Here is a 23,448-nt window from a genome sequence, read left to right on the forward strand (position 1 = left end):
TTTGAGGTATAACATTCTCACAGGAGTGAAGTAGTATCTCATTGTTGTGGCATACTACTTTTTATAATCTTTTACACTCCATAAATAAATTTTCAGATGAAGTCACATACCTGTTTGCTTCATTGTGAAGTGCAGCAATAATTTCTGCTTTGCAATTGTCACGATACTGTAATAATAATTTAGGAGTCTAGGCAGGTGACTCAATCAGTGGAGTGTGTGACATGTCTCAGGTCCCAGGTTTAATTCCTGGCACCACCTATGGCAGAACAATGATCTGGTCTATCTTGTAAAAATAAGCCAAAAAATTTTTTTGTTTGTTTCCGTTAAAAAAGAGCTTAAAGCTTGTAGTCAACTCAGAAGTTTGGAATCAGTAGTATTTTTAAAATATTTATTCCCTTTTGTTGCCCTTGTTGTCTTATTGTTGTTGTTATTGATGTTGTTGTTGTTGGATAAGACAGAGAGAAATGGAGAGAGGAGGGGAAGACAGAGACAGGGAGACAAAGAGAGACACCTGAAGATCTGCTTCACCGCTTGTGAAGTGACTACCCTGCAGGTGGGAAACCGGGTCTCGAACCGGGGTCCTTACATTGGTCCTTGCGCTTTGCACCTTGTGTGCTTAACCCGCTGCATTACTGCCGACTCCCAGTAGTATTTTTAAATAGCATTTTCTCGTTATAGTTACCATTCTCAGGAGAGAGTATACTGATAAATTACTATGTTTTTCCAGGGAGAGTTACTCCAGCACAGCTCACATCCTATATCCAGCTCTTCAAGAACAACCTCAGAGCTCTGGTGAATCATTGTGGGCTCCTACAGCTCGGGCTGGCCACAGTTCAAACTTTGAAACACCCACAGACAGCCAAGTGGGACAACTTTCTGGCTTTTGAAAGGCTCCTTCTCCAGGTATGTTATCGGTACTTCCAGGAATATTCATAATTAAAATTTTACTTCCAAGGGAAAACTGATATTTATCACCATCTTAGTAATAAACCACATATTGATATGTCAGTCTCTCAGTGCCCCTAATTCAAGCCAAAACTTTCCTTGTTTTTTTACTGCAGTTTTGACTTCTCACTCAATGCTATACTATATATTTTTTTCTTTGTCACTTGGTTATCCTTTAAAAACTTCAATTTTATGCTATGTGTACTGTGTTGGTTTTCATGACATCTTTAATCCTTACAACTTTTCCTGTAGGCTATTATTGCTATTTATATTTCCACTTATATTATCTAATTTCTAATCCTTTAAAAAATTTTATTTATAAAATGGAAATATTGACAAGATTGTAGGATAAGAGGGGTGCAATTCCACAAAATTCCCACCACCAGAACTCCATTCCAATCCCCTCCCATGATGGCTTTCCTATTCTTTATCTCTCTGGGAGTATGGACCCAGGACCATTATAGGGTGCAGAAGAAAGAGGTCTGGCTTTTGTGGTTGCTTCCCCGCTGAACATGGGTGTTGGCAGGTTGATCTATACTCCCAGCCTGCCTCTCTCTCTTTCCCTAGTGGGGCAGAGCTCTGGGGAGACAGGACTCCAGGACACATTGGTGGGGTCATCTTCCCAGGGAAGTCAGGTTGTCATCATGGTATTATCTGGAACCTGGTGGCTGAAAAAGAGTTAAGATATAAAACAGAACAAATTGTTTACTAGTCATGAACATAAAGGCAAGAATATTGTAGATGAAGATTTGGGGTCTCCATTTTGGAAAAAGTTATTAGGTCTATTTTAGGTATATTCCAAGGGTCCCATAACTTTAGTAGTTTTTGCCTGAGCCTGACATCTGATATGCATGTGGACCTAGGTTATTGTCTGACTGGATGGTGTCAGAGTTGGAAAAAGGACTAGAAAGCTGGATTAGGGTAGAGAGTAGCTCCCAAATATGTGGAAAGTATATAAATATTGTTAACTGTAACCCCCATTGATTTGATCTGGGGCCCATATTCAGCACAAGAGCCTATGCAACCTCTGCATCCCTGTAGGTCTGACCTTGCATTCTCTGGTCATAGCTAGGAACATTCCAGGCTGCACTAGTTTCAGGACCCCTCTTCCTCGGGTGTTAGGTAGAGTATGTTACCCAACCTCCCTTTGGAGGATGGAACACTCCCTACCATTATTGATCCACACTGAGGGCAAGGTCCTATAGGGACTCACAAAGGGGTCCATTATGTTGTTCCTGATGGAGATGGCCAGTGACAATGATGAGAGGGATCTGTTAGAGGTCTGGGCCCATCATGTCTTGTGGGAATCCCAGGACTCCCTGACTAGGGACCTAGGTGATGGGGTGGCCTGGCAATGACTAAAGAGTCATCATTTAAGTATGCCAGTCTCTTGCCCTTATCCAACTTTTGTAATACTTACTTTGTCTGACAAGCTGAGCTTTGGAGTGACTGAGGGAAGTGTAATATGAAGTAAGTGAAGAGGGTATCTAGGTCTAAGTAGAAACTATTACATTAGGTACTTTGTGGTGTCTTTTTTGGGTCTTTCTACTACTTGCTTGCTGCATTTATTGACTCACTGAAAACTATTGTGCACATTTGCTTTAAGGTATATATTTTCCCCTAACTTATGAATACATGTACATATGCCCTATCTCATGGGCCCTGGCCTGTATCTAGGCTTTGAGGTTTGTTAAGAAGAGTACCACCTGAAATGGAATTAAGGAGTCCTATGAGCTAGGACAGGTCTCACCAGAGTAATGTAGCTGAGTGGTTGGCATTCCACGCCTGACATCTCTGGACTCAGTCTGAAGTGAAACATGCTGAGGTGGTACAGGTTACGTTGATTGGGCTGGGATCAGCAGATGCAGTATCAGTTGGTATGAACTGAGAGAAGCATGCAGGAAAGTGAGCCCCACCCTAGAAGTTCCAGGACTGGGAGAAATATGGGCTTTATAGAGAATAGGGAAGGTTCTTGCTGTCTTAGGGTCTAAGAAGGCATTAGTTATTACTATAACCAAATTATTTGGCAATTGGGTTAACATTGAAAATCCCATTATTAGGACTGCTGTATCATACATTACTTCACCATAGTTTATGTCCTTTTATGCTATTAACATAAAACTGTATCTTATAAAGTAAAGCCACTGGTTGCTTCTGTTCTCCCTGGTCTAAGCTTTAGGAGATTTAAAATATCAAAGAACAAGTCATTATTAGAAATGTATTACCAATTTGAGCCCACTGTTAAGATTCAATCTGATTACCTATTTGAAGTCTCAAGTGCTTAGATTGAAGGACTATATACCCAGAACTATTAGCAGCTCAGTCAGTAGGGCACAAGACTTACAAATCTGAGGTCCTAAGGTTGATTCTTGGCACACATATGCCTAAACAGTGCTCTGGTCTCTCTCTCATTCTGTATCTCTTTCATCAACTCATATAAATGAAACAAAGCGTAGAAGTGTTTATTTAATTTTATTATCTTTCTATAGTTATTTATTGGATAGAGACAGCTGGAAATCAAGAGGAAATGCGAGATAGGGATAGAGACAGAGAGACACCTGCAGCCCTGCTTCACCACTTGTGTAGCTTTCCCCCTGCAGGTGGGGACCAGGGCTGGAACCTGGGTCCGTGTGCACTGGAATGTGTATCTTAATCATGTGCACCACTGCCTGAACCCCTGTGATTTTTTTTTTAAATGTCCCGTGTGTGCTTTGAAAGAATGTTTATTTTCCAATTGTTGTCTATAGGGCTCCATAAATGCACCCTCTCTTAAAATAATTGCATAAAATATGCAATAGTGTTGGTATGCATGAGACCCCTTCTGTTTCATTGGTTTAATACCCCCTGCTTAACACTGTATTCTATTTACATAACCACTGTATTCTATTTACATAACCACTGTATTCTATTTACATAACCACTACAGGGCATTGGTTCAATCCCCACTGGTTCATGATATGTTTTTGCTCCGCCCCCTCTCCTTGTCTCACACTGATTTTCACCAGTCACTTTTCTCTCCACCCTCTCTGCATCACATCCTGTTCCCACCCTACTGGGCTAGTATATTTATAAGGACAAGATTGTTGTTTGTAGTTGTTAGTTTAGCTTAGCTCGGCTTAGATTGTGCTGCATCCTGCATGAATAAAGAGATACTGCCTACAGCTCAACCATGAGTCCCTGGTTGTCTGTTACCCGCCCGTGAAGCCAGCCCGGCGAAAACAACATAGCCCGGCGAAAACAACACAATAGCATGCTATAATGTAAGCTATCATTAGCAATTCAGTGATTCACAAGTATAGCTTCTTCAATTCCTTATCTCCCTTTAACTTCTATTTATTTATTTATTTATTTATTTATTTATTTATTTATTTATTTTTCCCTTTTGTTGCCCATGTTGATTTTCACTGTTGTTTTAGTTATTGTTGTTGTTATTGATGTCGTTGTTAGAACAGAGAGAAATGGAGAGAGGAGGGGACAACAGAGAGGGGGAGGGAAAGATAGACACTTGTAGACCTGCTTCACCACCTGTGAAGTGACTCCCTTGCAGGTGGGGAGCCGAAGGGTTGAATCAGGATCCTTAAGCCGGTCCTTGTGCTTTGCAGCCATGTGCGCTTTCTTAACCTGCTGTGCTACTGCCTTATTCCCAATTTTTTAACTTCTTAAAGAGGTTTTAAAAATATATTTCACCATGATTGTGATTTATGAATTACTTTTTATTTATTTTTTATTAGTGATCTGATAATGATTTATAGGATTATAAAATTGCTGGGGTAGGGGGTCGGGCGGTGGCGCAGTGGGTTAAGCGCAAGTGGCGCAAGGACTGGCATAAGGATCCCAGTTCGAGCCCCCGGCTCCCCACCTGCAGGGGAGTCACTTCACAGGCAATGGAGCAGGTCTGTAGGTGTCTATCTTTCTCTCCCCCTCTCTGTCTTCCCCTCCTCTCTCCACTTCTCTCTGTCCTATCCAACAACGAACAACGTCAACAATGGTAATAATAACCACAAGAGGCTACAACAAGAAGAGCAACAAAAGGGGGAAAAAATGGCCTCCAGGAGCGGTGGATTCATCGCACAGGCACCGAGCCCAGCAATAACCCTGGAGGAAAAAAAAAAAAATTGCTGGGGTGTGATTCCACCCTGCATCTACCTCCAAAGTATTGCATTCTCTTTCATTAATTTTTGGGTCCTTACAAGTTGGTGCTTTAGTGATGGTTAATTTATCAACTGGCCATTATAATTGCGCTTTGTTTACACACATGCTTTTTAAAATAGTAGACATTCATCTATTTGTATAACAAGTTGTGATAAATGGTGTTGTTTTACAGACTGATTTGAAGGTGGAACATCTGAGTTTATTCTGAGCATAAGGGCAGCTTCCAACTTTTTCCAAAAGGGGCTGAGAGGTACCTAGATCTAAATCTTAGCCAGCATTGAAAGTTTGTTTATTTCATTGGGAGCTCATTTCCACTATTTTCTACCAAGCCTCCATCACTAGAACCTCAATGTTGACATTATGGCCTTTGTAATACTATAGACATTCATGGTGAGGAAAGGAAACTGGACTTGGAACTCTATAATTAGATATAAGTTACTGTATTTCTGTTTGCTGCCTTTCTGTGGCTCAGTGGTTTTGGTGATTTAATGACTACTCAGCAGCACATCTGAGACTTGACTTGAGCTCCTGAGACTACCCAAAAGATAATATATACTCAAAAAAGAAAAGTTTTTGAATTGTATTTCTAACAGTCTACTATTATTAGGAGTGCATTTGTTTTTCAAAACCAAAGGAGTAAAGTGTCTTCCCAGTTCCTTTTTTAAAATAATTTTTTTTATAAAATAAAAATATTGACAAGACTGTAGGATAAAAGGGGTATAATTCCACACAGTTCGCACCACGAGAACTCCATATCCAACTCCCTCCCTTGATAGCTTTCCTATTCTTTATCCTTCTGGGAACATGGAACCTGGGTCATTATGGGGTACAGAATGTGGGAGGTCTGGCTTCTGTAATTGCTTTCCTGCTGAACATGAGCATTGGCAGGTTGATCCATACTCCCAGCCTGTTTCTATCTTTTCCCTAGTAGGGCAGGGCTCTAGGAAGGTGGGGTTCCAGGACACATTGGTGAGGTCATCTGCCTGGGGATGTCAGGTTGACATCATGGTAGCATCTGCAACTAGGTGTCTGAAAAAAAGCATTAAGATATAAAGAAGAGGTGTCTGGGCGGTAGCACAGTGGATTAAGTGCACATGGTGAGAAGCATACTGACTGCATAAAGATCCTGGTTGGAGTCCTTGGCTCCCCATATGCAGGGGTGTGGCTTCACAAGAGGTGAAGCAGGTCTGCAGGTGTCTCTCTTTCTCTCCCCCTCTCTGTCTTCCCCTCCAATCTTAATTTCTCTCTGTAATATCCAATAACATCAAAATAGAAAAAATGGTCTTCAGGAGCAGTGGACTCATAGTGCAGAGCACCGAGCCCCAGAAATAACCCTGGAGGGAGGAGACAAAAAGTTGTAAAGAACAACAAAGTGTTAAATAATCTGAAGCTAGTAGGTCAATTTTAGGTATATTCCATGGGACCCATGACTTTACTAATTTTTGCCTGAACCCAATAGCTAACATGCAGGGGGACCAAAGGTATTTTTTGGGGAGATGGTGTCAGAGTTGGAAAAAGGATTAGAAAGCTGGTTCAGGGAAGAGAGTAGCTCCCAAATATGTGGAAAGTATATAAATATTGTTAACTGTAAACCCCATCAATTTGATCTGGGGCCCCTCTTCAGCACAGGAGCCTATGCAACCTCTGCATCCCTGTAGGTCTGAGCTCACATTCTGTGGTCACGGCTAGCAACATTCCAGGCTGTACTAATTTCAGGACCCATCTTCCTCAGGTGGTAGGTAGAGTATGCTATCCAACCTCCCTTTGGAGGATGGAACATTCCCTACCATTGTTGATCCACACAATGGCAAGGTCCTATAGGGGCCCACAAAGGGGTCCATCATGTTGTTCCTGATGTTGACCAGTGGCAGTGATGAGAGGGATGTGTTAGAGGTCTAGGCCCTTCATGTCTGTGTGTGAGTCCCAGGACTCCCTGACTAGAGCCCCAGGAGATGAGGTGGCCTGGTATTAAGCAAAAGAGCCATCATTTAAGTATGCCATTCTCTTGCCCTTATCCAGCTTTTGTAATCCTTACTTTGTCTGACAGGCTCAGAGTGACTGAGGGAAGTGAACTAGAAAGTAGTTGAGAGTATCTAGATCTCAGTAGAAACTATTTCATTAGGTACTTTGTGGTGTCTTTTTTTGGTCTTTTGGTCTTTCTACTTGCTTGCTGCACTTAGTAGTGCACTTTTGTGCACTTTTGCATTAAGGTATATATTTTCTCCTAACTTATGGATACATGTACACATGTGCTCTGTCTCTTGGGCCCTGGTCTATAACTAGGTTCTGTGGCTTTGTTAGGAAGTGCACCACATGAAATGGAATTAAGGAGACCTATGAGCTAGGAAAGATCTCACCAGAGTACTGGAGCTGAAGGGTTGACATCGCAGTTCTGTCATCTGTCAACATAGTCTGAAGTGAAACGTGGTACTAGTTGCATTGACTAGGCTGAGATGAGCAGATGCAGTATCAGTTGGTATGGGTCGAGAGGAGCCTGCTGAAAAAGGAAACCCCACTGCTGAGGTTCCAGGTCTGGGAGAAATATGGGTTTTATAGAGAATGGGGAGGGTTCCTGCTATTTTAGGGTTTAAGAAAGCAATAGATAGTTATTTGGAAATTTGGTTGACATTAGAAATCCCATTATTAGGATTCTGTATCATACAAGATCTCATCGTATTCTACCACCCAGAAATCCCAAGGAGTTAAAGAGTTCTATGTATAGGAACTAGAGGGATGAGCGAGTTAAAGACCTGCACAGCCCTATCGCTCATATGGGTTTTAGGACTTGTGTGCCAGAAACTGGGGGCAGAAACCAAATTGTCTGTCTGTCTGTCTGTCTGTCTATCTATCTATCTATACATACAGCTTCATAGAAGCTGGCAGGGAGTATTCCAGTGTCTTCCATCTTCTGGAAGACTTTTAAAAGTAGAGGTATTAGTTCTTCTTTGAAAGTTTTGTAGAATTCATTTGTAAAACCATCTGGTCCAGGACTTTTATTTTTGGGGAGATTTTTGATAACTGTTTCAATTTCATTAGCTGTGATGGGCCTGTTCATGTTATCCACTTCCTCTTTACTTAGTTTTGGAAGTTGGTAGGTATCTAGGAAATCATTCATTTCTTCCAGGTTCTCTAACTTGGTGGCATATAGTTGTTCATAGAAGCCTCGCATGATATGTTGAATTTCTGCAATGTCTGTTGTGATATCTCCTCTTTCATTTACTATCTGATTTATTTGGGTCTTCTCCCTTTTTTGTTTTGTGAGTCTGGCTAAAGTTTTGTCGATTTTGTTTACTCTTTCAAAGAACCAACATTTACTTTCATTGATCTTTTGTATGGTTTTCCTATTCTCAATGTTATTTATTTCTGCCCTAACTTTAGTAATTTCTGTCCTTCTGGTTGCTTTAGGGTTCCTTTGTTGTTCTTCTTCTAGGTCTTTAAGATGTGCAATCAGGCTGTTTATTTGTGTCTTTTCTTGTTTCCTAATGTGTGCTTGTATAGCTATGAACTTCCCTCTTAGGACTGCTTTAGCTGTGTCCCAAATATTTTGATAGCTTGTGTCTTCATTTTCATTGAACTCTCAAAACATTTTGATTTCTTCCTTGATTTCCTCTTTGACCCAGAAGTTGTTAAGAAGTGTACTGTTGAGCTTCCACATTTTGGCACTGTTACTAATCTTTTGTTGATTGTTAAGTGTTAGTTTAATTCCACTGTGGTCTGAGAAGATGCTTGGGATGATTTCAGTGCTCTTGAATTGGCTGATGCTGTCTTTGTGGCCTAACATATGGTCTATCCTTGAGAATGATCCATGTGGATTTGAGTAAAATGTGTATTCCAATTTCTTGGGATGAATGACTCTGAAAATGTCCAATAGTTCTAGTTTATCTATCTCTTCATTTAGCTCCCTTATGTCTTTACTGATTTTCTTCCTGGATGATCTGTCAAGTTGAGAGAGTGGGGTGTTGAAGTCCCCTACTATGATTGTGTTACTGTTAATATATTGCTGTAGCTCTTTTAGTAGAAGTTTGATGTATTTAGATGGCTTCTCATTGGGTGCATAGATGTTAATAATTGTTAAGTCCTCTTGATTGACTGATCCTCTGAGCATTAAATAGTGTCCATTCCTATCTTTTTTAATCTTATGTATTTTCAAGTCTATCATGTCAGATATGAGAATAGCTGTTCCTGACCTTTTTTGTGGGCCATTGGCTTGAATGATAGTTTTCCATCCTTTCACTTTAAGTCTGTGTTTGTCTTGTTGAATTAGGTGAGTTTCCTGTAGACAACATATTGTTGGGTTGTGTTTTCTGATCCATCTTCCTACTCTGTCTTTTAATAGGTGAATTCAGGCCATTGACATTTATTGATATCAAAGATTGAAGATATTTTAACGCCATTCTTGTAGAGTTTTAGAGTGTTTTGATATATGTCCTATTTGTGGTGGTCTGGTTGTTCATAGGAGACCTTTCAGAACTTCTTTCAGGGCTGGCTTGGTGATGGTTGCTTCCTTCAACTGTTGCTTGTCTGAGAAGGTTTTGATGCTTCCATCTAGTCTGAATGACTGTCTAGCAGGATATAGTATTCTTGGCTGAAAGCCTTTCTCATTGAGCACTCGATAGATATCTTGCCATTCTCTTCTGGCCTTTAGTGTTTGTATGGAGAAGTCTGCTGCTAATCTTATGGGTTTTCCTTTGTAGGTGACTCTTTGTTTTTCTCTTGCAGCCTTGAGGATCCTTTCTTTATCCTTATTCCTTTCCATTCTAAGTATGACATGTCTTGGTGTCTTTAGGTCTGGGTTAATTCAGTTTGGGACCCTCTGGGCTTCTTGAATCTTTATGTCTTTGGTATTGTCTAGACTAGAGAAATTTTCAGCTATTATGGCTTGGAGAACGCTTTCTTCCTCTCCTTCTCTTTCTTCCTCTGGTAAGCTAATAATGCGTATATTGTTTCTTTTGAAGTCATCCCATAGGACTCTGTTGTTGTTTTCAGCATCTATTAATCTCTTTTTGAGATCTCTTACTTCTTTTTTAGTTGTTTCTAATTCATCCTCAATCTTGCTAATTCTGTCTTCAGCCTCATAGATTCTATTCTTTCTGCCCTCTACTGCTTTCTGGAGTTCATCTATTTTGTTGCCCTGCTCTGATACTGTTTTAGCTTGTTCAGCTAGTTGCCTTCTTAGCTCAGCGATTTCAGCTTTCAGCTCTCTAATAACCATGAGATTATTAGAATTTTCTTCCATATTCTCATTTGTTGTTCCTGCATTTCTGATTACAATTTTTTCAAATTCTTTACTCACTCCTGTTATTATTTCCTTAGCTAATGTTTGGATGTTGAACTCGTTGTTTTGTGCTTCACCCTCTGGAGGACTTTTAGCTGGACTCTTGTCCTGGTTCGAGTCTCCAATATTTTTTCTTGTTGTTTTAACCATTTTATATATTATGTTATGAGTTCCCTTTATCAGTACTTTTCAAATTATTGATTACTATTGCCTGGATTGACTTTTGTCTAAGTAATTTAATTAAAGGGTTTACCGTGGTGGAAGTTGACAGTTTTTTCAATCCCTGAGTTGGAGCTCAGTGGTGTAAAGGCCTCTTTTTTTTTCTTCCCTGTAGGCTATGGGAACCTGAGGGCTTTTAAACTATCAATAGGCTTCTTAGCTTAATCACTGACTCCTGACCAAGAGATAAAGCAGGGTGTGGCAGAGATAATCCAGTGGTTATGCAAAGAGACTTTCACAGCCCCTCAGCTATGCCACCGAGGTATAGGTCTTCTCCTGAGTTTCCCGGTTAGATCTCTGTCCCTGATGTCCCTCCCTGTTGCTGCTCCAGATTCTGAGGGTAGTAGTAATGGAGACTCAGAGTTGCACTTGGTGAGTCTCTGGGGAGTCCTTTCCTCCCTTCAGCTGTCCCCTTGTTGTGGAGCAGACTGGAGGTGGTGTCTCCACTGATAAACTGTTGAACTGTTAGCAGTCACTTAGTCTCTCCTTAGGCCCCTCTCTCCTCTCTGTCACCAGCCACGCGTGTTTGTACTCACGGGTGATTTACTAGGTTCCTGTGGTCATTCTAGTCCTGTCTTGTTTCGGTCTGGGTGGTCTCCATTGGTATTCCTAGTTGATCCGGGAGAGGAGAGGAGAGCGGTAATACAATTCTTTATTGATGTGGGAGTCCCATCGTTGGGTGTGAGCACAGTGGGTTAAGACACATGGCGCCAGACCTCCATGGCCGCCTCCTGCTCTGCATGCCAGCCCAACATTCTGGGACCCAAATGCAGGGCCACAGCCTCCACACAAGCGGCAGACATACGAAGGCGCCCCAGATAAGTATACAGCCGCTTGGCTCTCTGCAGCCTCATGTTTAACGAAGTCACTGAGGTTCCTTTTCTCCCTCTTCTTATTTTTCTGAGACTCCTCTGCCATAGGTGACCTTCCACCTTATGAAGAGGTTTCCCAAACCCTCTGCTCTTTTCTCATGAGACAGGTTTTCTATCTCTGGGACATTTTGCTCTCGCCACACCTTAGTTCTTCTTGACTGTGATCGTAGTGGTTGGGAGATGCATGGGGGCCCCGTGGAGAAGGGTGACTCTAATTTGAGAATTGGTCCCAGTCTAAGGGACCTTGAGGCTGCAATCCAAGATTTAAGGGAACAGGTCATTTTGCTTGCCCAGCACCTTACATGCTTTCTAGAGAAAGTAAAACCTCCCGAGCCTGTCCCCCAACCTTGCCACTTTTGCCACACACTGCAATTTTGAATCTTGGTGACAGAAACCAAACATTCGGATGTGATATGGCCACTTTATTTCTGTGCTTTTCACCATAGAATTTGTGCTTTGAATCTTGTGTTTTCTGTCATTTTATAATATTATGGAGAAATAGTCAAAATAATAGATTATCTTAATGCTTGTACTGTTAAGCATCATTATGTTCTGGAATGTTTATAAGTTATATACGTATCTATCTTATTTTAATGCAATGCTGTATTATTAGAATTTCAATTTTTTCTGGAGAAATTTATGGAGGAAGATATCTCTAATGAAGGGTGTTGGAATTAAGTAGATCTGAGTAGCCTCATATGTTGGCCCCTTGGTGCTCATGTGATTATACTCTTTTATTAATTTGAAGGGCCTCTTTCTACCTCTCCTTTCTCCATCATTCAGATAACTTGGGGAGAAACTTTTATTTACAGACTGAATGAACGACTCTCAGAAATATAACTCTTCCTTTCATCATTATGTCCTCTCCAGGGAAGCCTTTGTGCTTTAGTTCTTTGCTAAAAGAAGTGTCACTTCCTAATGGTGAAGGGGAAAATCTGAAAAGACGTTTCCAAACCAAAGTATTCTATTTCATTTTGGGTAATGACAGTTATTTGAACACACGCTGTCTGCTGAGCAGTGCACTCATCACACAAACAAATATGGTTTAGTGAGTGTGCATGTATAGTTTATTTGTAGTGTAGAGTAGGTATTAGTGCATTAGCACTTGTACCCTTTTCAGGGATATAGGACCAAGTGTGATTCTTTTCTGGGCTGTTCTAAGTACATAAGTAGTGCATTTATAGTATTGTGCTTGTGAAACAACAATCAGTCTTTGAATAAATTTCAGACTTAATGCTATACAGTACGGGGTGGGAACATCTTGAAATCTTTTGGTCTCTCTCTACCAAGATAACTGCTGCAGAATTTGCCATCCAATAAACGTAAGAACTTTCTTCATGGCAACATTGTGGTGATTTAAAAAAAATATTTATTTATGTATTTATTCCCTTTTGTTGTCCTTGTTGTTTTATTGTTGTAGTTATTGTTGTTGTTATTGATGTTGTCATTGGATAGGACAGAGAGAAATGGAGAGAGGAGGGGAGACAGTGAGGGGGAGAGAAAGCTAGACATCTACAGACCTGCTTCACCGCTTGTGAAGTGACTCCCCTGCAGGTGGGGAACTGGGGGCTCCAACCGGGATCCTTACACTGGTCCTTGCGCTTGGCACCACATGCGCTTAATCCGCTGTGCTACTGCCATTGTGGTGATTTTTAAGTTGAAAGTTTGAAAGTTTTGTATGGCTCACTAACAATGTTATAAATATCCAAATGATGCTTGGTAGAAAAAAGTTTCCCCATCGCTGTCCCCCGCCCTGCTATACAGCATATGTTGGACAATGAATTTGACAGTGCTCCCATCAGTGTCAGAGCCTAGCTACAGCCCAGGTCTACTTGATACTGAAACCATGCCCTTCTCCAATCTGCATCAATACTGAAATATTAATTTTGAGCAAAGTGTCACAATGACTATTCATCACTTTTCACACTCTACTTGAAATTGTTCTCAAGTATTAATATAGAATTTATTTTAAAACACAGTGATATATATAATCCATTAATTACCTGGTCGATTTATATTAATTTTAGTTCAGTAACATATTCTGTTGCTATTGAGAAAATGTGTTTTCCACTAATTTGCTTTCCCCTTGATATATTTATACATTTGCCCTTCAGGTCAGATCTTCATCTTCTACATATAGGCATATAATACTGCTTTCACTTTTCTCCTGTAGATATTTTGATGTGTCTCTTTTTGTCTATCACTTTAAGGCATTGCGTTTTTTCATAATAAAAGAGAGAAATGGAAAAAAAGGGGGTGGCACACACACACACACACACACACACACACACACACGAACTTTTTATTCCTTTGCCTGGAAGGATACTTTTCCAGGTTTGAATTTAGGTAGATTTGTGCCAGACATCTGATTAGAAAATGAGAATCAAATATATAGACTAAGTAACCATTGCTTTTACACTGGGCTTGCCTTCGAAGCAGTGATATCATGTGTTATTCCAGCTGGAAACCAGAGTTAGTAATCAGGCAAAGTAAGGACAAGGCTTACAATTTTGGTTCAGTGTTTTGTGGGTGGACTAAAAAAGTGACTTAAATAGAGTTGTTATGTCAGTGGCAGCAGACACATCTGGGTGGGTCTTCATTTTGTGAAAAACAAGAAGTGTACAACTGACCTGGTTTGCTTGAATAAATGTGAAATAATACTGGTTTATGCTTCCTCACACTGAATCTTGTCCCAAATCGTTCCTTCTAGCAATTTGAAACTCATTGGCCATCCCAGTTGTTGTGTCCTCCTTTACTTTTAAAAAAGAATTTGACGTCTTCAAAATGACAGATATCTATACCTTTCCCTGCCCTCATCCCCCCCCCTTTTTTTTGCTACTAGGATTATCACTGGGGCTCAGCACCTGCATGATGAATCCACCTCTATTGGTAGCCATTATTTCCCCCCTTTATTTCTATTCATTTATTTTTTGGGGACTAGAGACAGGAGAAACTGAGAGAGAAGGGGGTGATAGAGAGGTAGAGAGAAAGAGAGACACCTACAGAACTCTTCACTGGTTGTAAAGTCCTCCCCACCCCCATACACTCCCACAAGTCGTTACCAGCGGCTTGAGCCTTGCTCAGGGTAATGTGTGCTCAACCAGGTGCGCCATACTACCCAGCCCACAAAATAAGGCCTTTTAATTGATGTTTTTATTTCTTTTTAAAAATTTATTTATTTATAAAATGGAAACACTAACAAGACCATAGGATAAGAGGGATACAATTCCCACCACCAGAGCTCTGTATCCCATCCCATCCCTGATAGCTTTCCTATTTTTTAACCCCATGGGAGTGTCATTATGGGGTGCGGAAGGTAGAAGGTCTGGCTTCTGTAATTGGTTCCCTGCTGAACGTGGGCATTGGTAGGTGATCCATACTCCCATTTTATTTCTTAATATTAGTCTGTCTTGGAGGAACCAATTCCTATTTATACTCATTCACAGACGTCTTGGGTGCTGTTACGTGGCAGGTTTCTGCCTATGTCAGGAAGCCTGTGCTTAGATCCTAGAGGATCTTACCACTGTACTTCTGATCTGAGGAACCAAAGGTCCTAGCTGTTAGCTTAGCATTAGTCAGTGCTGAGATTAGACTGTAGCTTTGGCCCTGGATGTGGATTTCTTTTTGTGAGTGTGTAGTGTTTGTGTATTTTACCATTTATAGTGCTAGGTAGGCTCAATTATTTATTTTTGTTGTTGTTTGTTTGTTTGCTTTGTTTTTCTTGACCAGAGGCTACTAACCTTGCATTTCTTTCTGGTGAGGGTAACCATGAGCATGGCCAAACCTGGTTTATCTGAGCACCTTGACTGAGGGTCTGTGCTGTGGAATCCCTCCTGTTACAACTTCCTCTATCTCTTGCCACAGAGCTTAAAGTAGAAATGGAGTTGTGTTGAATGATCAAGATCACTCTGTCTGCTGTCTCCTTTTCCTTGGACTGTGTTCCTGCTGGAAGGGATGAATGCCAAATGACCTGGGTCTCCTAGAAAGGCATTGTTTCAGAGGAGTGCTGTATGTGGCACTACTCAGCGTTTTCTAGGAAGCCCAATAATGGCCTGCAACTTATGGGATAGTGTTGCATTGTTATTTTGTAAACATTAGGGAAATACTACTAAAGTAATTCATATCATTTCATATCTCCATAAAAAAATCCACAACAGGGTAGCTACAAGTTAATACCTTATGTTTTTAGCAGTTTCCCCCAACACAATACAATGGAACACTATTCTTATTTATTTTTTTTTAATTTCCTGATATTGAGCATCTGAAAAGGTAACACATGAACTAAACAGAAAGGTCAAATAGCCTTCAGGGGCAAAATATATGTTAGAAATGAACTGAGTACAACCCTGCTACATGGAGCTGTTCTTGTTACCATTAACTCATGTGATTAAAAAAATATCTTTAGGGGAGTCGGGCGGTAGCGCAGAGGGTTAAACACACGTAGTGCAAAGAACAAGGACCAGTCAGGATCCCGGTTCAAACCCCCGGCTCCCTACCTGCAGGGGAGTCGCTTCACAGGTGTTGAAGCAGGTCTGCAGGTGTCTCTCTGTCTCTCTTCCTCTCTATCTCCCCCTTTTCTCTCAATTTCTCTCTGTCTCTATCCAATAACAAATAAATAAATAAAGTTAAAAAATTTGAAAAAATACTGTGATTTGACAGAGTACAAAAGATTCCTTTTCTCAGGGGTTGGGGGGGGGGGGAGGAAGGACACCCAGAAGTAGAAGTTGTAACTCAGGAAGAAAGAGAAGGCCAAGAAAAAAAAAGGGTAAATATATATATAAATGTAGACAGATAGTTATAGAAATAATAGTCCATATCTGTGATCTTGAGAAAACTAATGCAGTTTCCTGTGGAGGGAGAGGCACACAGAACTCTGGCAGTGGGAAAGGTGTGGAATTATACTCCTGTTATCTTATGACTTTGTAAATCGATATTAAATCACAATAAAAAATAAATTAAAGGGGCCGGGTGGTAGCACACCTGGTTGAATGCACTTGTTACAGTGTGCAACGACCCAAGTTTTCCCACCTGCAGGGGGAAAGCTTTGCTGCAGGTGTCTCTCTCTTCTTCTCTATCTGCCCCTCCCTTCTCACTTTCTGACTGTCTCTGTCCAGCAAATAATTAAAAAAATAATTTCAAAAGATAATTAAAAAATTTAAAAATAAATAAAAAATATTCCTCTTATTAGAATATGCTAAGTTGGGATTCTCTTCTTGATTTTAATGAGTTTTTATTTTTAATTTTTTTTTTTTATTTTGTTGCAGGACCCATTATCTCTATGGAGTAGACAGTCCTGTTAGACACTAGCTGTTCTGCAAGTCCTAGACCTTGGTTTGAATAGAATCAGCATTTTCTTTTCTTTTCTTTTCTTTTCTTTTCTTTTCTTTTCTTTTCTTTTCTTTTCTTTTCTCTTTTCTTTTCTTTTCTCTTCTCTTCTCTTCTTATTTATTCCCTTTTGTTGCCCTTGTTTTATTGTTGTAGTTATCATTGTTGTCGTCGTTGTTGGATAGGACAGAGAGAAATGGAGAGAGGAGGGGAAGACAGAGAGGGGGAGAGAAAGACAGACACCTGCAGACCTGCTTCACCACTTGTGAAGGGACTCCCCTGCAGGTGGGGAGCCGGGGCTCGAACCGGGATCCTTGTGCAGGTCCTTAACGGCCACATGCGCTTAACCCGCTGCGCTACAGCCTGACCCCCTAATGAGTTTTTTTTATTGTTGCTGTTTTGTTTGATATATGAGTAAGTATTTAAAGTTTTCCTGGCAACATTTTGGGCTTAGGATTTTAAAATAAAAATAATAAGGAAATGAAATTGGAAAAATTTGGGTTTCTCACTCCTGTAATTAGTTTTCCTGGAAAATATAGATTTTTTTCCTCCTATCTTGTTGATTATATGATGCCCATACTTATTTACTTTTTTTTTAAGTTCTGTCACTTTTGAGAAATAATGTTAAGGGTTAGTCTGGGACATTTGGTTGTTGGGTATACAGATTAGTAAAGAGCTAGATATGTAACTTGAGTTCAGAGAAGATATAAGTAGTAATAAGTAATAATAGCCATCAGTATATGGTTTTCAAAGCCAAGTGACCAAAATAAGTGAAACTGTCTTAGATACTCAACCATAAGATTAGATAAGAAAAAGAAAGGATTCAAGAACTAAACACTGCGACATTAAACAGTTCAAGGAAAGGAAGAGGAACCCACAGACACCACTGGGACAGAAAAGGCATAGGTGGAGATTAACATGAATGAAGATTCCTAATAGTCTAGATAGTCCCCCTTTATTTGCTAGTACAGGGAGAAATTGAGAGAAGTGGCAGAGCTAAAGAGGAAGAGAGACAGAGAGATATCTGCAGCCCTGCTTCACTTCTTGTGAAGCTTCCCCTCTGCAGGTGGGGACCAAGGTCTTGAACCTGGGTCCTTGCACATTGTAACATGTGTGACCTAGCCCTTCTACTTCAATTTTATTTTATTTTAATTATTTATTTATTTTTATCTCCAGGCTTATAGCTGGGACTCGGTGCAGATCCACTTCTTCTTCTGGCCATTTTTCATTTTTGTTGGGTAGGACAGAGAGAAATTGAGAGGGGAGGGGGGGATAGAGAGGTAGAGAGACAAAGAGATACCTGCAGACCTGCTTCACCACTTATGAAGAGACCTTCCTGCAGGTGGGAGCTGGGGGCTCAAACCAGAATCCTCGTGTGGGTCCTTGTACTTTATACTATGTGCACTTAACCCAGTGTGCCACTGCTTAACCCCCTCTACTTCAGTTTTACTGAATGAATTTTGTTTGTGTCTGTAAAATCAATAATGCGGATGTTTCATTTTATACACTTGTAAAAACTCTTTATGTATTAGGTGCGTTACTTTAATTGAAATAATTCACATAAAGTAGTTAACATTGTGCCTGACATAAATAGAATCCTCTATAAATCTCAAATACTATTCAGCATTATCTTAAAAAAGTTATTTATTTATTTTTATGATATTAATTTATTTTATTTTATTTTTTATTGGTTAGAGACTGAGATATATTGAGTAAGAAAGGGGAGATAGGGAGAGAAACAGATAAATACCTGAAGCTCTACTTCACCAGCATCTTGAACTTGGGTCCTTGCTCACTGTAATGTGTGTGCTTAACCAGGTGCACTGCCCCTTTCTTTCTTTTTCTTCTTTTCTTTTTTTTTTTTTTTTTTGCCTCCAGGGTTATTGCTGGTACTCAGTGCCTGCACCATGAATCCACTGCTCCTGGAGGCTATTTTCCCCCTTTTGTTGCCCTTGTTGTTGTAGCCTTGTTGTGGTTATTATTGTTATTGTTGATGTTGTTCATTGTTGGATAGGACAGAGAGAAATGGAGAGAGGAGGGGAAGACAGAGAGGGGGAGAGAAAGAGAGACACCTGCAGACCTGCTTTACTGCCTGTGAAGTGACTCTCCTGCAGGTGGAGAGCTGGGAGCTTGAACCGGGATCCTTACACTGGTCCTTGCGCTTTGCGCCACTGCCATGTGCACTTAACCTGCTGCGCTACCACCCAACCCCCCTTTATTTCTTTTTATGGGAGAGAAATAGACAAAGTACTCTTCAGCTCTGACAAATAGTGATGCCGTAATTAAATCTGAATCCCAGGCATGTAAGCCCTGTGCTCTATCTAAATCATTGAGCTATTTCTTTAGCCCCCATCTAATTTCTATTTTCTCATTTGATCAGGATTGTATTGGTGGTCTTATTTGTAGTGACTCAGAAGAACAAGACATCATTTTGTCTGAGCAAACCAATTAAGATTTCATGGGCAGTTGATACTCAAAACTAAAATTTGATGGCTGAAAGGAAATCTACCAGTAAGGAAGGGCAGGAGAAAGACAGTGCAGTGGGAGCTTCATGTTCAAGGGCCGGCTTCTGAGAGTGGAAGGCACACTGCAAGATGGCTTCACATGGTAGGAACTCTGCATGGCAGCAGTTGCAGTAGGAGGCACACTTACAGAGATGAGGCCAAGGCTTGGGGATGAAATTCTAGAAATAATGTAGCAATATGCCGGGATAGCTTTGTCAGAGAGAGAGATGAGACCAGTAACTCGTGGCAGAGTGAGAACGCAAATCTTTATTCATGTGGGTGCCCCAGAGTCAGGTGTTTAGGCCACGTGCAGCTAGCAAAATGGCTGCCTCTCGCTATGTATGCCAGCCCTTCTCCAGGTCAGGATGCAGAAGAGAAAGAGAGCGAACAGCAGTGGGCTTTATAGGGTAAAAACCGGAAGTGGCAAGTTGGAAACGGAAATGGCTAGAAAAGGGGGTGGAGAGAGGCAAAAGGCATGCTGGGAAGGTGGAAGCATCCTTAGCAACTGTTGCAATGGTTTTAACTGAATTAGCAGTACCCTGAGGGGATAATGTGGTGGTGGGGATCTTTCAGGCAAAACAGAGATTATGTAAATAGACCATAGTGTCAGCAATGGAGCATGGAGCAGAATGGGGGAGAGGGGCTGGCTTTAAGGCCTGACAAAAATAGAACCTGCAGATTAGAGTGAGTTATGGCTAGCAAAACCAATCTGCCCACTGGTTGAAGTACTTTTACTATCTGCCCCTGATTCCATTTTCTTTCTTGAGCATCTGTTGGTCTGCTTCTAAATTCTGCTTCTAAGACCTCTTCTGTTTCATTGGTTTAATCCCCCCTGCTTAACACTGTATTCTATTTACATAACCACCGTTAACTAAGCATCACCCTACCTCCAGGGCATTGGTTTAATCCTCATTGTTTTGCATGCTTTTTCCTTCTCCCCACCCCCTATCCTACATACATCCTCTTCGGACCTGACTCTTCCGCCTCAGGATATATAAGGACAGATTGTGATTAAAAATAGTTTATATTGTGCTGTGTTCCACATGAATAAAGACTGAACTGCGTACCACTCAGCCATGAGTCCCTGGTCGTTTCTCCCTCTCACCTGCGAAGCTAGCCTGACAAGCATCAATATAAATTACATGTGAAAAGAAAAGAATTCAGATGAAGTCATGCACATGGAAAACATTCCTTTCAAAGCAACCAAGAAAATTAAGAATCCCATGCAGTCTCTGGCTGAGCTGTATTTTTAGGTTTAAAAATAAAGGTGTCCCAGCTCCCCACCTGCAGGGGAGTTACTTCACAGGCGGTGAAGCAGTTTTGTAGGCGTCTCTCTGTCTCTTTTCCTCTCTATCTCCCCCTTCTCTCTCAATTTCTCTGTCTCTATCCAATAAGAAATAAAAAAAATAAATAAAGGTGTGTGTGTGTGTTGTGTGCCAACAAAAATCATCTCAGAGAAGTTACTCTTGACTGTTGGTGTTATGAACTGAATTCTTATTGTCCCAGGGCTCTCATGTTCATGCACCATATGGCTTCCACATCTGGTGACCAGGAGGGCAAAAATAAAATTTTCTTTGAGGTATGACATATATACACCTTTGTAGAATTTGCTACTGCTCACGTCTGCAAAAGTCTACATCCCAAATTAAATGCGTAAGACTGTTATTACTTTTCAAAGATAACAATAACTAAGTAAGACCCCATACAAATTAGGGCTTTAAATTTGTTGGCACCAGTTTTCTTCGTCCTGCCTATTACTTGTAATGATATCCTTTTGATGTTCTGAAGTATCTCTGAAATCAAGATTAACTATGTAACCAAAGCTGTACTGACTTATTGTACTGGACCAGTCATTTGGAATCAGTAGTATAGGGGAAAATATGCTATTTGGAACAGCTCTTTTACTTTTAAGTAAAAATTTAATTTGTGTTGAAGTTTTGATTTTTTTTTATCCCATTCAGACTGTCATTAGTTATTTCGATAAGTTATTAAATCAAATAAAAGCTTCATATAAAATTTAAATTGGTGGTGCACCTGGTTGAATGCACATGTTACAATGCTCTCAAGGACCTGGGTTCGAGCCCTCGGTCCCCACCTGCAGGGGAAAAGCTTTGAGAGTAGTGAAGCTTCAGGTGTCTCTGTTTCTCTCCCTCTCTTATCATCTTCTTCCCTCTCGATTTCTGCCTATCTCTAAGTAATAAATAAAGATAATTTTAAAAAACAAAACAAATTCCAAATGCTATGAGCAAATGTTTAAAAATTAATATTTTAAAATGTATCCTGTGGATAAAAATGATGTTTGTTTTTGGCAGTCACTGATACTGATATACGTGGCAGTCTTTTTTTTTTTTTTACTCCTCCCAAGGGTTATCACTGGACCTTGGTGTTGGCACTATGAATTTGTTGGCGGCCATTTTTTCCATTTTTATTTTTTATTTTAGGCTATATGACAGAGAGAAATTAAGAGAGGAGGGGAGACAGAGAGGGAGAGAGAAAGATACCTGCAGAGCTGCTTCACCACTTGTGAAGCATGTGTTGTGTCATGGTGTGTGTGTGTGTGTGTGTGTGTGTGTGTGTGTGTGTGTATGAGAATTCAAAGTCTTTGTAGTCTTTTAAAACTATCAAACCTTTGAGAAGTTTATTCGAGCACCTATACATGTAGTATCGTGCCAGTGACTTATCAGGATTCTGTATTTCAACACTAAGGCTTTTGATTTTCTTCTTAACTCTTTTTGATTTTCTTCTTAAATTATCGTTGCTTCTTTCATGGTTTCAGAACATGATTAAAAGTTGAACCATTTCCCTGTATTAAAGGAACAAAGAAAGGAGAAAGGGGGAAAAGCATAATCCACATAAGAGGGTTGTATAGAAATATATTTTAGAAGTGTAAACTGATGTGAAAAGCTGTTTTAGCAATAAAGCTGTTTAGCCTAATGGGAAAACAATGTGTTCAGGAAACTCAGTGATACTGTAATTTGACTCTTTCAAGGTGATATTAGGTACCAAGAACAAAAGAACACAATGAACAGGAATCAGTCCCATGTGTTACCAAACATTTTGTTTTTTCTCCTTTGCTGCTTCTTCTTGTAGGCTGTCATGGCATTGATAGTGAACATGATCTGCATGTGTCACCACTGCAGCAGAGCTGCTGGGCTTTTCCTATTCCTAGTCCTCAGGTCCCGAGAGGACTACCTCCACTCCTTTACCTGAGTCCTGTGCTTTGGCACAGTACACCACAACACTGGTATTCTTATATGCTATGTTACTTGCTTGCGTGTCTTAACTCTTCAGTTTTCTGTCAGTTTTCTAGCATGAAGCTTTTGTGAATAAACTCAAAAGCCTTTTTATGGGGTTTGATTGAAAGCAGGTAGACCTTGGCAGTCCCTCTCACTCTGGTTTTAATTTCAACCCTCTTTCTTGTCTCAGTGGTTAGGTCCCTGAAGAAAAATGAATTATCTGATTTTTTTTCCCTATTTTTACTTTATTACAATGGTTTTGGAGTTTTTCTTTTGGTACCATGCTTCTCCAAGGAGTTGTTTTGGTGTTTTTTGTTTTTTGTTTTACTCCAGGGTTATTGTTGGGATTTGGTACCTAGACTATGAATTCACTGCTCCTGGCAGCCATTTTTTCCCCATTTTTATTGGGTAGACAGACAAGAATTGAGAGAGGAGGGGGAGACAAAAAAGGAGAGAGAAAGATACCTGAAGACCTGCTTCATGGCTTATGACGCATCCTCCTCCCTGCAGTTGGGGAGCCCAGGGCTCAGTCTAGGATCCTTGTGCAGGACCTTGCACTTTGTATATGTGTGCTTAACCCAGTGTACCACCACCTGGCCCCATTTTTTTTCCCCCTACACACCTAGAGTGATAAAACATGAAAGGAAAGTGAGCTTGAGTCCTACCTTTATTCATATTTCTTTGTGTTATGTTAGAGAAACTTAAATCTAAAATTTTAGGTGCTACTGGATTATCTCTTGTTAATAAACTTTGTAAAATGGCTAAATAATTCCAATTCATTTATTTTCCCTTTTGTTGCCCTTGTTGATTTTTTATTGTTGTTGTAGTTATTGATGTCATCATTGTTAGATAGGACAGAGAGAAATGGAGAAAGGAGGGGAAGACAGAGAGTGGGAGAGAAAGATAGACACCTGCAGACC

The 23,448-nt window shown here is 40.4% G+C and overlaps 1 protein-coding gene across 2 annotated transcripts in view; it reads left to right on the forward strand.

The window, feature by feature from the left end:
- Positions 1-23,448, forward strand: part of SCFD2 (sec1 family domain containing 2) — a 421,358-nt gene that overhangs the window by 45,920 nt on the left and 351,990 nt on the right. For both annotated transcript variants that reach the window (XM_060188064.1, XM_007539707.3), the window contains exon 4: positions 728-903. In XM_060188064.1, the coding sequence (XP_060044047.1) occupies positions 728-903 (176 nt within the window). The remainder of the gene's footprint in view (positions 1-727; positions 904-23,448) is intronic.

Source organism: Erinaceus europaeus, chromosome 3 (genome assembly GCF_950295315.1).
Source record: "Erinaceus europaeus chromosome 3, mEriEur2.1, whole genome shotgun sequence".
In the NCBI taxonomy this organism is placed as follows: domain Eukaryota; kingdom Metazoa; phylum Chordata; class Mammalia; order Eulipotyphla; family Erinaceidae; genus Erinaceus; species Erinaceus europaeus.